Genomic DNA, 13,808 nt, shown 5'->3' on the forward strand with positions numbered 1-13,808 from the left:
TGACAATACAACACTCTCTTTATCATGTTCTGGAAGGCAGCGCATATCCCTGGGTAGTAAGGCCCAAGGGTTGTTATACCTTGGATGGTTGCCAGTTTGGTGATAAGCCCTACAATTTCATGGCCTGATATTTTTGATGAAAAGCATCTTAGTGATCTTTCAATCAGGCAAGTGGCAGAAAATCTAATATCTTCTTCATGAGCCTGACATAAAAATTGGCTGTAAATGTGATAGGATTGACAGAGAGGATGGTGAAGAGGAATTTATTAGTTTGTTTCTTCACTGAAAAACCTGTGAACTACACCCATCCCCTTTAAAAAAACCTTAATGGGGTATTGAAAAGAAGCACATGGATTAGAATCAAGACCAGATCACTCAGCTCCTTGATCCTGCTCTTCCAGCTAATAAGATGTGCTTTTAACCTCAGCTCCACATGCCTGTCAAGCCATTGTAACCTATCAGCTGTTTCTTATCAAGTACCGACCTACTTCTACCTTAACTCTGCTTCCACTGATCGAGGCAAATGGCTCTAAGAATTACACATTTCTGAGAGAAAAGTTATACTGAATCACCTAAATTATTTATTTATTTTTTATTTTTTATTTTTTTCACATTATTTTTAAACATTAGGCCCTAGTTCTAGATTTTTGCTCTAAAGGAACAGTTTGCTGCAATTCATTTAAAGGCCAATATTATGCTGCCATCGATACCTCAAATATTTATTTGAGTATTTTGTACATAAGGGGATCTGAATTTTGCAAATTTCATGTCAGCTCCTGCCTAAATAGATAGATTTATAGAATGCCTTGGGAAAGCACAACCAAAATTTCTGGAAGAAGATCAGGAGAATGAACTGGTGGTTGATAAATAGCTCTCGACAATTTTCAGAGCACGAACCCAATGTTTCATTCACAGTGTGAGGAATCAAAATTAGTTCCCTCAATATATATATATCTAATTGAGCTTCTGACCAAATCTTGAATGTTCCTACCAAATGTCCACAAATCTTCTTGCATCATTTGTCTTTTCCTCCATTGTTTCAATAAAGTAATTTTTTCCCCCAGTATAAGCATTGCAGTTTCTGGCAAAACAAGCTCCTGGGACCCTACCTGAGTTTTTGCAATGACCCAGGATCCACATTCCAACTCCTGCTAATAGTGTTGTTCATGAATTCTCTTTGATGACTAGGCTTGAAATTATTTCCTAACTTCTAAAAGCATGACACATGGAAGTATTAATATATTACAGTTTGGTGCTCCATAATTACTTATTTTGTGATGAAGATATCTTGGGACAAGTATAAAAAATCAAAATGTAAAAAAAAAATTAAGAAATTAAATAAAAACACTGCACTGTAGATGATGCCAACCTTAACATTTTGAAAAATAGCAGAACCACGTGAGCAAATCATGCAAAGGCAGCATTGGTTGTCTTCTGTTTCAACCTTCAAGTTGGTTCTCATTTAATTTATGATGGTGAAAGTATCTTGTACCCCACAGACAGCTCTAGCTGGTAGAAGCAGAGTCGCTGACAACTTTTAAGAAGCATCTAGTTCAGCATTTGAATCATTTAGGCATAGAAGAAAATGGGCTGAGTGTGGGGTGGGATTAATATGGATGTGTCCCCACTGGATGTCGTGGGGTGAATAACCTCTGACCATGATGTATGATATGACTCGATGGCTCCTGTTTGATGCGAAAAGTGCAGACTTTATTATAGCTAACCTTCTTTCACTCTTACAGGGCGGCTGCTGGGTAGGCACTGTGGTAACACATTGCCTCATGCTATGGATACTTCAGACAACTTAGCCTATGTGTCCTTCAACAGTGATGCATTTATCAGTGACTCAGGATTCAGATTGCACTTTGTAGCCAGCATTGAAGGTAATTTAGTTCCATAAACAGTTAAATCCATTGTATGTGCACACAATATAGTACTCTTTGAAGCATAAATACAGGAAGATGAAATGGTATTTTTGACATTCACATTTATCAGCAACAGGATGTATTGTTTGCCTGGAGCTCAGTAACATAAAAGAGGGCCAAGAGGAAGCTATCCGGCCTGTCGAGCCTACTCTGCCATTCAATAAGATGATGGGCTGATCTGTCCGTGGTCTCAGTTTCAGCAATTTGCCTTTCCCTTTCACCCTTAATTCGCTGACTGCAAAATTCTGCCTAACTGTGCTGTGATACGCGTCGAAAGAACCAAAGCCTTCTTGATCCAAACCAAGGCTTTTATTAACTAAAAGATTGGAGCATATCACAAGTAGATCAACCAGTCCAGAATGACCTGGTCTGGCTAGGAGCAATCCTTTAAGACCTGCCGGTAGGTGTGACTACACTCTCAGCCAATCACAGTCATCTTACACTACCATCTGTACATATACACATTGGTGATAGAATCTGTACTATCACATTCACCCCTTCTTTGAGAACTGACCACAGGGTGAATGGAGGTTAGGGGCTGTACCGGTCAGGGGGTCTGACCATCCGGCGTGACCGCCATGGCGCCGGGATTGGGGTTGTTGGAGTTGTGTCGCTGGCAGACCTGTAGGGTGCAGCCACTGCTTTGCTCAATTCCCCAACGGCGTTGTCGACAGTCTGGCCTGAGCTGGTGGGGTGTTGCTGGTCCCTCTTTTCAAGCACATGACCTGGGGGAAAAGGAATAGGGGAGGTTGGGTTAAAGGCACTGCTGCGTCTGATCCGGCTTGGGCTAGATCCCTTACCGAGACTGTGTCCTCCCGTCCGCCTGGGTACTCAACGTAGGCGTAATGCAGGTTCGCCTGGAGCAGAGTCACTCGGTCAACCAAGGGGTCATTCTTAGAGTACCGGACGTGGGGTCATAAAAGGACTGGACCGGGAACCGTGAGCCATGCCAGTATGGTCGCACCTTACTCAGATTTCCTCGGGAAAGAGAACATCCTTTCATGCGGGGTGGCATTGGTCGCGTTGCATAGGATGGAGCGGATGGAATGTAGGGCACTAGTGAACACATCCTGCCAGCGAGTGGTGGGGAGACCTTTGGACCAGAGGGCAAGCGTGACCGCTTTCCAGACAGTGGCATTCTCTCTTTCGACTTGCCCATTACCGCGTGGGTTACAGCTGGTTATAGCTGGGTTTCTTCTCTTACTATGCCCAATGGGTTCCACACTATGCCGATAAGGCACGGCCACTCATCAAGACCACCTCCTTCCCCCTGTCAACCGAAGCCGAAGCAGCCTTCGACCGCATCAAATCGGACATCAAACATTGTTTGAGTGCCTTCTGGATGTGGGGGGGGGGTGGGGGGGTGCAAGTGTCCCCATGCGGTTAGGGTCCGGCATGACCACACCGTTCTCCACCACACAGCCCAGAATTGCGAGCCGAGTGGTCCGGAAGATACACTTGTCGAAATTGTAGGTCAAGTGCAGCTGAGTTGCAGTCTGAAAAAATTTCTCAAGATTGGCATCATGATCCTCCGTGTCATGGCCACAGATGGTGACATTGTCCAGATACGGGAAAGTAGCTGTCAGCCCGTTCTGGTCCACCATCCGGTCCATTTCCCACTGGAAGACCGCGACACCATTTGTGACCCCAAAAGGTACCCTGAGGAATTGATACAGCCGCCCATTCCCCTCGAAGGCCGTGAATGGTCGGTCTTCTCAGCGGATCGGGAGCTGATCATAGGCCGAACGTAAGTCAGTGATGGAAAATACTTGGTATTGGGTGATCTGATTCACCACATCCGTGATCTGTGAAATGGGGTACACATCCAGGAGCATAAAGCGGTTGATTGTCTGGCTGTAATCAACCACCATCTGCGGCTTCTCCCCGTTTGTAACAACTACTACCTGGGCCCTCCATGGACTTGAGCTAGGTTTGATAATGCCCTCATCCAGCAGTCTGGGCACCTCATTTGTGATATATTTCCTATGTTCAGAACTATATTGCCAGCTTTGGTGGCCACAGGCTTCCAGCCAGGAGTGAGATTTGCGAAAAGTGCTGGCGGAGCAACTCAAAGGGTGGAGAGACTATAGGTGAGACTATAGGTGAGACCCCGGGGCGCGGGGGGCGGGTGGCTTGGGCTGCTGCTGGCAGGAGGTTCCCGGGGTGGAGTCTTTACAGACAGAGAGCGGAACGTGAGGCCCCCCAAAGTGCAGGGAAATGGTTTGAAATTGGCGCTGAAAATCCAGTTCCAGCAGAACAGGGGCGCACATTTGGGGAAGTACTAATAGTTTGAAGTCTGTGAACGTGATGCCCTGGACTTTCAGGGTCGCCACACAGTACCCCTTTACCCCAGTCAAGAGTGATCTGGTCGCCAATGAAATTCTCTGTGCAGTGGGGAGAATAGCTAGTCCGCAACAGTGGGCCAGGTCTGGCCGAGTAAAACTGTCAGTTGACCCAGAGTCAAATAAGCAATTGGTATAGTGTCACCAGCGTTGTCTCCGCTCCATCCTCAACATTCATTGGAGCGCTTTCATCCCTAACGTCGAAGTACTCGAGATGGCAGAGGTCGACAGCATCGAGTCCACGCTGCTGAAGATCCAGCTGCGCTGGATGGGTCACGTCTCCAGAATGGGGGACCATCGCCTTCCCAAGATCGTGTTATATGGCGAGCTCTCCACTGGCCACCGTGACAGAGGTGCACCAAAGAAAAGGTACAAGGACTGCCTAAAGAAATCTCTTGGTGCCTGCCACATTGACCACCGCCAGTGGGCTGATATCGCCTCAAACCGTGCATCTTGGCACCTCACAGTTTGGCGGGCAGCAACCTCCTTTGAAGAAGACCGCAGAGCCCACCTCACTGACAAAAGGCAAAGGAGGAAAAACCCAACACCCAACCCCAACCCACCAATTTTCCCCTGCAGCCGCTGCAACCGTGTCTGCCTGTCCCGCATCGGACTTGTCAGCCACAAACGAGCCTTCAGCTGACGTGGACTTTTACCCCCTCCATAAATCTTCGTCCGCGAAGCCAAGCCAAAGAAGAAATAGTGTCCATGCACTTTAATTAGTTCCATTGCTTTTGTGAGGGGCTGGGGGAAGACCTGGTCAAGGGTTATTGATGCAGAGACTTGTAATGTAGACAGTGGAGACCTGCGTGATGATGTCACGCAAACAGTGGGGCCTGAAAAAACAGTGTCGGGGAGGTGGTGTTGCTGCCTGAAGCCAAAGTTAGGTGTTGGGGGTCACTGCTTGTCATCGGTGGTGGGGATGTCAGCGGTGGCGAGTCCCCGGTTGGCAGCGTCAGGACCCAAGTTGCCAGCGTCGGCGGGTACCGGGTTGGCAGCGTCAGTGTTTCCCCGGTCAGCGGCGACGGCGGGTCCCTGGTCGGTGGCAGCTGCGGGTTCCTGGTTGGCGGCTGCGGGAGTTGAGGTTGGGGCTGGGGCCTGGTCGGACATTAGGGTGAACGTCATTGCGGTGAGGATGGGCTGTACCTTGCGCGCTTGGCATCTGCCCCGTGACGTCAGGCGTTGCCGCGCGGTGGAATCCTCGCTCTCATTGGACGAGAGCTCTGAGGAAAAAGTGTTTGAAATGGAGAGTGGTGCTTTGTCTTCACACAAGGCACTGTGTTTGACTGCGGCCATTTTGGAGCGACAGACTGCAGCAAAGTGGCTGTTTTTAAGGCACCTGGCACCTGGCTTTTCTCGCCGGGCACTGGGACCTGCTGTGTTTGTTCCTCCCGCAGAAATAACACTTTGGGGTTGCATCGGGCAGCGTAACAGCAGTAGTAGGGTAGAGGGAGGGCATCCTACTTACATTAGAGTGTGGGGTCCAGCCCTGAGAGTACATGTCCATACTTCAGACCGCAGTTTCCATCATCTCTGCGATCCGGTTCACATCCACTAGGTTTTCTTCCCCCGTGCTCTAGCAGGCGCTGCCTCACCTCATTCGATTGAACCCCGGCCACGTAGGCATCCCAAATGAGATTGTCTGTGGTCTCCGCAGCAGTTCTGTCTGTGCAGGCACTGACCCTGCCCATTGCCCTTAGTGCCTGAATATAAGCTTTACAGGACTCACCGGGCTGTTGCCTCCTTGTAGCAAGTTTGTACCGAGCACAGACCCTGTTCACTGGTCGCTTGTAGAGCCCTTCCAGCTCCTTCATGGCTATGGCGTAAGTGGTCACGTTCTGGACCCTCTGGTAGACTCTCGGGGACACCATAATCATAAATATTAGTAGATGATGGCTGTCCTCTATCACGGCAGGATCAGAGAGCTGTAAGTATGTTTCGAAGCACCTCACCCAGTGCTTAAAATCATTCGAGGCTGTAACTGACTGTGGGTCAATGTCAAGGCATTCCAGCCGTAGCATACGCTCCATCCCCTCAAAATTTATTTTTAGTTAATAAAATTGTAATGCGCGTCGAAAGAACCAGACTTGTTGATCTAAACCAAGGCTTTTATTAACTAAAAGACTGGAGCATATCACAAGTAGGTCGACCAGTTTAGAATGACCTGGTCTGGCTAGGAGCAATCCTTTAAGACTTGCCAGTAGGTGTGGCTACACTCTCAGCCAATCACAATCATCCTACTCTACCATCTGTACATATGTACATATACACATTGGTGATAGAATCTGTACTACCACATGTGCCTTAAATATATTTAATGAGGCATCCTTTACTGCTTCCTTGGGAAAATTATTCCAAGATTTACTACTTCTGGGAAAACAAATTTCTCCTAAATCTACGACCACAAATTTTGAGTCTACTTCCCCTGATTCTAGACTTACCAACCAGTGGAAACAACTTCTTTGCCCCTATCATATTTGTCACTTTTATAGTTTTACATTTCTATAATATCTCCTCTCATTCCTGATTTTTTGTGGGTATAGTACTCAATCTCTCTTCATTGGTTCAATCTCTCTTTATTGACTCTCATCTCCAGAATCAAGCTGGTGAACCTCCTCTGTACCACCTCCAAAGCCAATATATCCTTTCTCAATTCAGGAAACCAGAACCCCATGCAGTATGATAGGTGTGGCCTCACCAGTACCCGGTCCAGGTACCACAGGACCTCCCTGCTCTTAAATTCAATACCTCTCACAATAAAGACCAACATTCCATTGGTCTTCATGAAAACCTGTTGCACATGCAAACTAACTTTAGTAATGCACAATCAAGAATGTCCAAATCCCTCTGCTCAACAATATACTGCAATCTCTCACCATTTAAATAATAACACTGGACAACAAAGATTTTGTTGACTGAATACTTTTGAGTATATTTTATGGATTTTGCACTGCTGATCACAAAAATCACTGTAACATTTTCCTATCGCACACCCATTTTTAGAAATAACCTATTTTTGCGATTCCCTGCAATATTTTAAGTCCACTAATATATTGCCCACAAAGCAAGCTGTTTTTGTCAGTCCAACTCTGCCCGGGCATGCATTCAATGCAAGTGCTATGCAAATATTGTCTTAGGCTTTGGGCATGCTTAGTCAGGATAGATGCAGACAGGCTATAAAAACACCTCACATATACAGGTGCTGTGCATTACATTGATATGATTTAAAAAAAAAGAATATTAAAACCATATCTACAATTATTCAATGAATAAATTGAAAAAAATAATACATATGTGAGATATAAAAGTTCCCTTACATTGATATGAATTGAACGCATTGATGCACATGTTCCTCAGCCAATAGCACAGTGAGTGTATTTAACAATAGCAATTGTTAAAAAGGGTGGGGCCAGTACTGCGCGCACTGCACTCCACCTAAAAGCTCCTTTGCGCAGGCCCGAGGACAGGTCCACGTCCTCCCCCTCAAAAGATGCTCACAAACTCAAGCTAGCATGCTGGAACATCAGATCCATGCTAGACAAGGCTGACAGCCACCGACCTGAACATTGGTCTGCCCTCATTGCACATGAACTCCTCAGACTTGACATCGACATAGCCGCTCTCAGTGAAGTCCGCCTGGCAGATGTAGGCAGCCTCCAAGAACGCGGCGCGGGCTACACACTCTACTGGTCTGGCAAGCCTTCAGATGAACGTCGCCTATCTGGTGTAGGCTTCATGGTCAAGAACTTCATTGCCTCCAAACTCGAAAACCTTCCGACAGGCCACTCGGACCGAATCATGTCCATGCGACTCCCCCTTCAAAACAAGCGTTGCATCACCCTCATCAGTGTCTATGCTCCAACCCTCCAGGCGGAACCAGCAGAAAAGGACAAGTTCTACACCGACCTGCGCAACCTCATCCAACGCACCGCTACAGCCGACAAGGTTGTCATCCTTGGCGACTTCAACGCTCGCGTCGGCAAAGACTCAGAAAACTGGCCAGGAATCCTGGGCAAGCATGGTGTCGTCAAGTGCAACGACTATGGGCGCCTCCTGTTGGAGCTCTGCGCAGAACAGCGGCTTGTCATTGCAAACACCCTTTTTCAGCAGAGGGACAGCCTTAAGACCACCTGGATGCATCCCCGATCCAAACACTGGCACCTCCTGGACTACATCCTGGTGCGAGAAAGTGACAAACGAGATGTGCTCCACACCAGGGTCATGCCCAGCGCGGAATGCCACACTGACCACCGGCTGGTTCGCTGCAAGCTCAACCTTCACTTCAAGCCAAAGCCCAGGAACAGTAAAGCCCCCAGAAAGAGGTTCAATGTTGGAAACCTGCAGTCAGACGAAGCAAGAGGAAACTTCCAGGCAAACCTCAAAGCAAAGCTCGACGATGCAACCCGCCTCACGGACCCGTCCCCTGAAACCCTCTGGGATCAGTTGAAGACTACCATACTGCAATCCACTGAAGAGGTACTGGGCTTCTCCTCCAGGAAAAACAAGGATTGGTTTGACGAAAACAGTCAGGAAATCCATGAGCTGCTGGCAAAGAAGCGAGCTGCCCACCAGGCTCACCTTACAAAGCCGTCCTGTCCAGAGAAGAAACAAGCCTTCCGTCGCGCATGCAGCCATCTTCAGCGCAAACTCCGGGAGAACCAAAATGAGTGGTGGACTAGCCTCGTCAAACGAACCTAGCTCAGCGCGGACATTGGCGACTTCAGGGGTTTCTACGAGGCTCTAAAGGCTGTGTACGGCCCCTCACCCCAAGTCCAAAGCCCGCTGCGCAGCTCAGATGGCAAAGTCCTCCTCAGCGACAAGATCTCCATCCTCAACCGATGGTCAGAACACTTCCAATCTCTTTTCAGTGCCAACCGCTCAGTCCAAGATTCCGCCCTGCTCCAGCTCCCTCAACAGCCCCTAAGGCTAGAGCTGGATGAGGTCCTCACCCAGGATGAGACATATAAGGCAATCGAACAACTGAAAAGTGGCAAAGCAGCAGGTATGGACGGAATCCCCCCAGAGGTCTGGAAGGCTGGCGGCAAAACTCTGCATGCCAAACTGCATGAGTTTTTCAAGCTTTGTTGGGACCAAGGAAAACTGCCTCAGGACCTTCGTGATGTCACCATCATCACCCTGTACAAAAACAAAGGCGAGAAATCAGACTGCTCAAACTACAGGGGAATCACGCTGCTCTCCATTGCAGGCAAAATCTTCGCTAGGATTCTACTAAATAGAATAATACTTAGTGTCGCCGAGAATATTCTCCCAGAATCACAGTGCGGCTTTCGTGCAAACAGAGGAACTACTGACATGGTCTTTGCCCTCAGACAGCTCCAAGAAAAGTGCAGAGAATAAAACAAAGGACTCTACATCACCTTTGTTGACCTCACCAAAGCCTTCGACACCATGAGCAGGAAAGGGCTTTGGCAAATACTAGAGCGCATCGGATGTCCCCCAAAGTTCCTCAACATGATTATCCAACTGCACGAAAACCAACAAGGTCGGGTCAGATACAGCAATGAGCTCTCTGAACCCTTCTCCATTAACAATGGCGTGAAGCAAGGCTGTGTTCTCGCACCAACCCTCTTTTCAATCTTCTTCAGCATGATGCTGAACCAAGCCATGAAAGATCCCAACAATGAAGACGCTGTTTACATCCGGTACCGCACGGATGGCAGTCTCTTCAATCTGAGGCACCTGCAAGCTCACACCAAGACACAAGAGAAACTTGTCCGTGAACTACTCTTTGCAGACGATGCCGCTTTAGTTGCCCATTCAGAGCCAGCTCTTCAGCGCTTGACGTCCTGCTTTGCGGAAACTGCGAAAGTGTTTGGCCTGGAAGTCAGCCTGAAGAAAACTGAGGTCCTCCATCAGCCAGCTCCCCACCATGACTACCAGCCCACCCACATCTCCATCGGGCACACAAAACTCAAAACGGTCAACCAGTTTACCTATCTCGGCTGCACCATTTCATCAGATGCAAGGATCGACAATGTTATAGACAACAGACTCGCCAAGGCAAATAGCGCCTTTGGAAGACTACACAAAAGAGTCTGGAAAAACAACCAACTGAAAAACCTCACAAAGATAAGCATATACAGAGCCGTTGTCATACCCACACTCCTGTTCGGCTCCGAATCATGGGTCCTCTACCGGCATCACCTACGGCTCCTAGAACACTTCCACCAGCGTTGTCTCTGCTCCATCCTCAACATCCATTGGAGCGCTTTCATCCCTAACGTCGAAGTACTCGAGATGGCAGAGGTCGACAGCATCGAGTCCACGCTGCTGAAGATCCAGCTGCGCTGGGTGGGTCATGTCTCCAGAATGGAGGACCATCGCCTTCCCAAGATCGTGTTATATGGCGAGCTCTCCACTGGCCACCGTGACAGAGGTGCACCAAAGAAAAGCTACAAGGACTGCCTAAAGAAATCTCTTGGTGCCTGCCACATTGACCACCGCCAGTGGCTGATATCGCCTCAAACCGTGCATCTTGGCGCCTCACAGTTTGGCGGGCAGCAACCTCCTTTGAAGAAGACCGCAGAGCCCACCTCACTGACAAAAGGCAAAGGAGGAAAAACCCAACACCCAACCCCACCAACCAATTTTCCCCTGCAGCCGCTGCAACTGTGTCTGCCTGTCCCGCATCGGACTTGTCAGCCACAAACGAGCCTGCAGCTGACGTGGACTTTTACCCCCTCCATAAATCTTCGTCCGCGAAGCCAAGCCAAAGAAAGAAAAAAGAAAAAGATTGTCTTCAGGTAGATTCAATACAGCAGAAATGTCTGGTCAATGTTGCAAAAGCTGCATTGCATTCTGTTATATAAGTGAAGGTCAAAGACACGGCATGATTGCAGTTATTAACAAAGCTCAACTTCATTTGTAAAATTGGTGCCTCGGGTATGAGATGCTGTGTACAAACGAAAAACAGCGGAAAAACATTTTTAGGTCAGTTGAACTAACAGAATGTCTCAGCATTTAAACATGTCAATTAATCTTGCCAAATTCAATGAAAGTTCATTTAATGTTTCTCCAACTTCCTAGGTGATATATCAAATATTAAATTACCCTTCTGTTAATTTTTTTAAAATTAGACATACAGCACAATAACAGGCCATTTTGACCCATGAATCCGTGCCACCCAATTTACACCCAATTAACCTACACCCCCGGTACGCTTTGAATGGTGGGAGGAAACCAGTCCCTGGGGAAACCCACTCAGACATAGGGAGAACATACAAACTCCTTAGAGATAGTGCAGAATTTGAGCCCTTGTCCTGATCACTGGCACTGTAAAGGCATTGCACTAACAGCTAAACCAACTGTACTGCTTGAAGTTGTCTATCATCATCTCCAATTTTTTTTAGTAGCAGAACTTTTGAAAAAATTTGTTGTCAAGTGTAATGTGAATAACTATCTTCTCCCCCCCCCCCCCCCCCCCACCCTGCCGAAGAGGATGACCTCACATTTAACAACATAGTATTTCTATTGTGGCCTGTCACTTTCCTGACCAGTAAATTGGGGTAAAAATCCAACCAAATCAATTATCACCCTATCAGTCTGCATTCAACGTACCACTAAATGATGAGAGGAGATGATAACTGTTATATTTAGTTTGTGTTCTGCCAGGACCACTCAACTCTAGATTGCAGTCTGGCCTTGACAAAAAACATATGATTGGTGAAAGCATCTTCTAATATCAAGAAAATGATCAAGCAAATATGGCACCAAGGATACCTGATAAATGCAAGAAGGTCATTAATAAAGCAGCTAAATATCTAGTTTAGAATACTATGTTAAGGAGCAAATATTTGAATAATAAAAAACCATTAGAGTGGGGGTTTCCTTGACATTCATGAAGTTAATAACTGTCAGGGAAAACTTCTCTAATGGATAAATAGATGGTTATCATTATTGGTCTTTAGTCATTCAAAAATTTGCTTCACTAGTTTGAGGTAACATCCTAAACTGGACAGTTAGCTACTTCATTAATGACCTTCACTCATTTGATGATGGCATGGTCTCCGTTTAAGATATCTCAGATAATGGAACAATCCGTTAAAATCCCACACAGGTACCATGTTCAGAAAAATAAAGCCGAAGCAGATACCCTTAATGTTCAGCAATATTTTGAAACACAAAAACAGTTCACTTAATTGTCTTGGAATTGATCAAACAGAACTTCATTCACCACTACCTTCGAACCATGTCCATATTGTACTTGTATACAAATAGGGTTGGAAAACCAACAAGGTCGGGTCAGATACAGCAATGAGCTCTCTGAACCCTTCTCCATTAACAATGGCGTGAAGCAAGGCTGTGTTCTCGCACCAACCCTCTTTTCAATCTTCTTCAGCATGATGCTGAACCAAGCCATGAAAGACCCCAACAATGAAGACGCTGTTTACATCCGGTACCGCACGGATGGCAGTCTCTTCAATCTGAGGCGCCTGCAAGCTCACACCAAGACACAAGAGAAACTTGTCCGTGAACTACTCTTTGCAGATGATGCCGCTTTAGTTGCCCATTCAGAGCCAGCTCTTCAGCGCTTGACGTCCTGCTTTGCGGAAACTGCCAAAATGTTTGGCCTGGAAGTCAGCCTGAAGAAAACTGAGGTCCTCCATCAGCCAGCTCCCCACCATGACTACCAGCCCCCCCACATCTCCATCGGGCACGCAAAACTCAAAACGGTCAACCAGTTTACCTATCTCGGCTGCACCATTTCATCAGATGCAAGGATCGACAATGAGATAGACAACAGACTCGCCAAGGCAAATAGCGCCTTTGGAAGACTACACAAAAGAGTCTGGAAAAACAACCAACTGAAAAACCTCACAAAGATAAGCGTATACAGAGCCGTTGTCATACCCACACTCCTGTTCGGCTCCGAATCATGGGTCCTCTACCGGCACCACCTACGGCTCCTAGAACGCTTCCACCAGCGTTGTCTCCGCTCCATCCTCAACATCCATTGGAGCGCTCACACCCCTAACGTCGAGGTACTCGAGATGGCAGAGGTCGACAGCATCGAGTCCACGCTGCTGAAGATCCAGCTGCGCTGGATGGGTCACGTCTCCAGAATGGAGGACCATCGCCTTCCCAAGATCGTATTATATGGCGAGCTCTCCACTGGCCACCGTGACAGAGGTGCACCAAAGAAAAGGTACAAGGACTGCCTAAAGAAATCTCTTGGTGCCTGCCACATTGACCACCGCCAGTGGGCTGATATCGCCTCAAACCGTGCATCTTGGCACCTCACAGTTTGGCGGGCAGCAACCTCCTTTGAAGAAGACCGCAGAGCCCACCTCACTGACAAAAGGCAAAGGAGGAAAAACCCAACACCCAACCCCAACCCACCAATTTTCCCCTGCAGCCGCTGCAATCGTGTCTGCCTGTCCCGCATCGGACTGGTCAGCCACAAACGAGCCTGCAGATGACGTGGACTTTTTACCCCCTCCATAAATCTTCGTCCGCGAAGCCAAGCCAAAGATAAAGATACAAATAGGGTGTATTGCAACAATGTTCACAAGATAAAGAA

At 47.5% G+C, this 13,808-nt stretch overlaps 1 protein-coding gene across 1 annotated transcript in view; it reads left to right on the plus strand.

Moving 5' to 3' along the window:
• cubn (cubilin (intrinsic factor-cobalamin receptor)) overlaps window positions 1-13,808 on the plus strand; it is a 362,173-nt gene that overhangs the window by 191,967 nt on the left and 156,398 nt on the right. The window contains exon 39 of the mRNA XM_069931217.1: window positions 1,743-1,883. Coding sequence (XP_069787318.1) covers window positions 1,743-1,883 — 141 coding nt within the window. The remainder of the gene's footprint in view (window positions 1-1,742; window positions 1,884-13,808) is intronic.

The sequence above is a fragment of the Narcine bancroftii genome, chromosome 1 (assembly GCF_036971445.1).
Source record: "Narcine bancroftii isolate sNarBan1 chromosome 1, sNarBan1.hap1, whole genome shotgun sequence".
Classification (NCBI taxonomy): Eukaryota; Metazoa; Chordata; class Chondrichthyes; order Torpediniformes; family Narcinidae; genus Narcine; species Narcine bancroftii.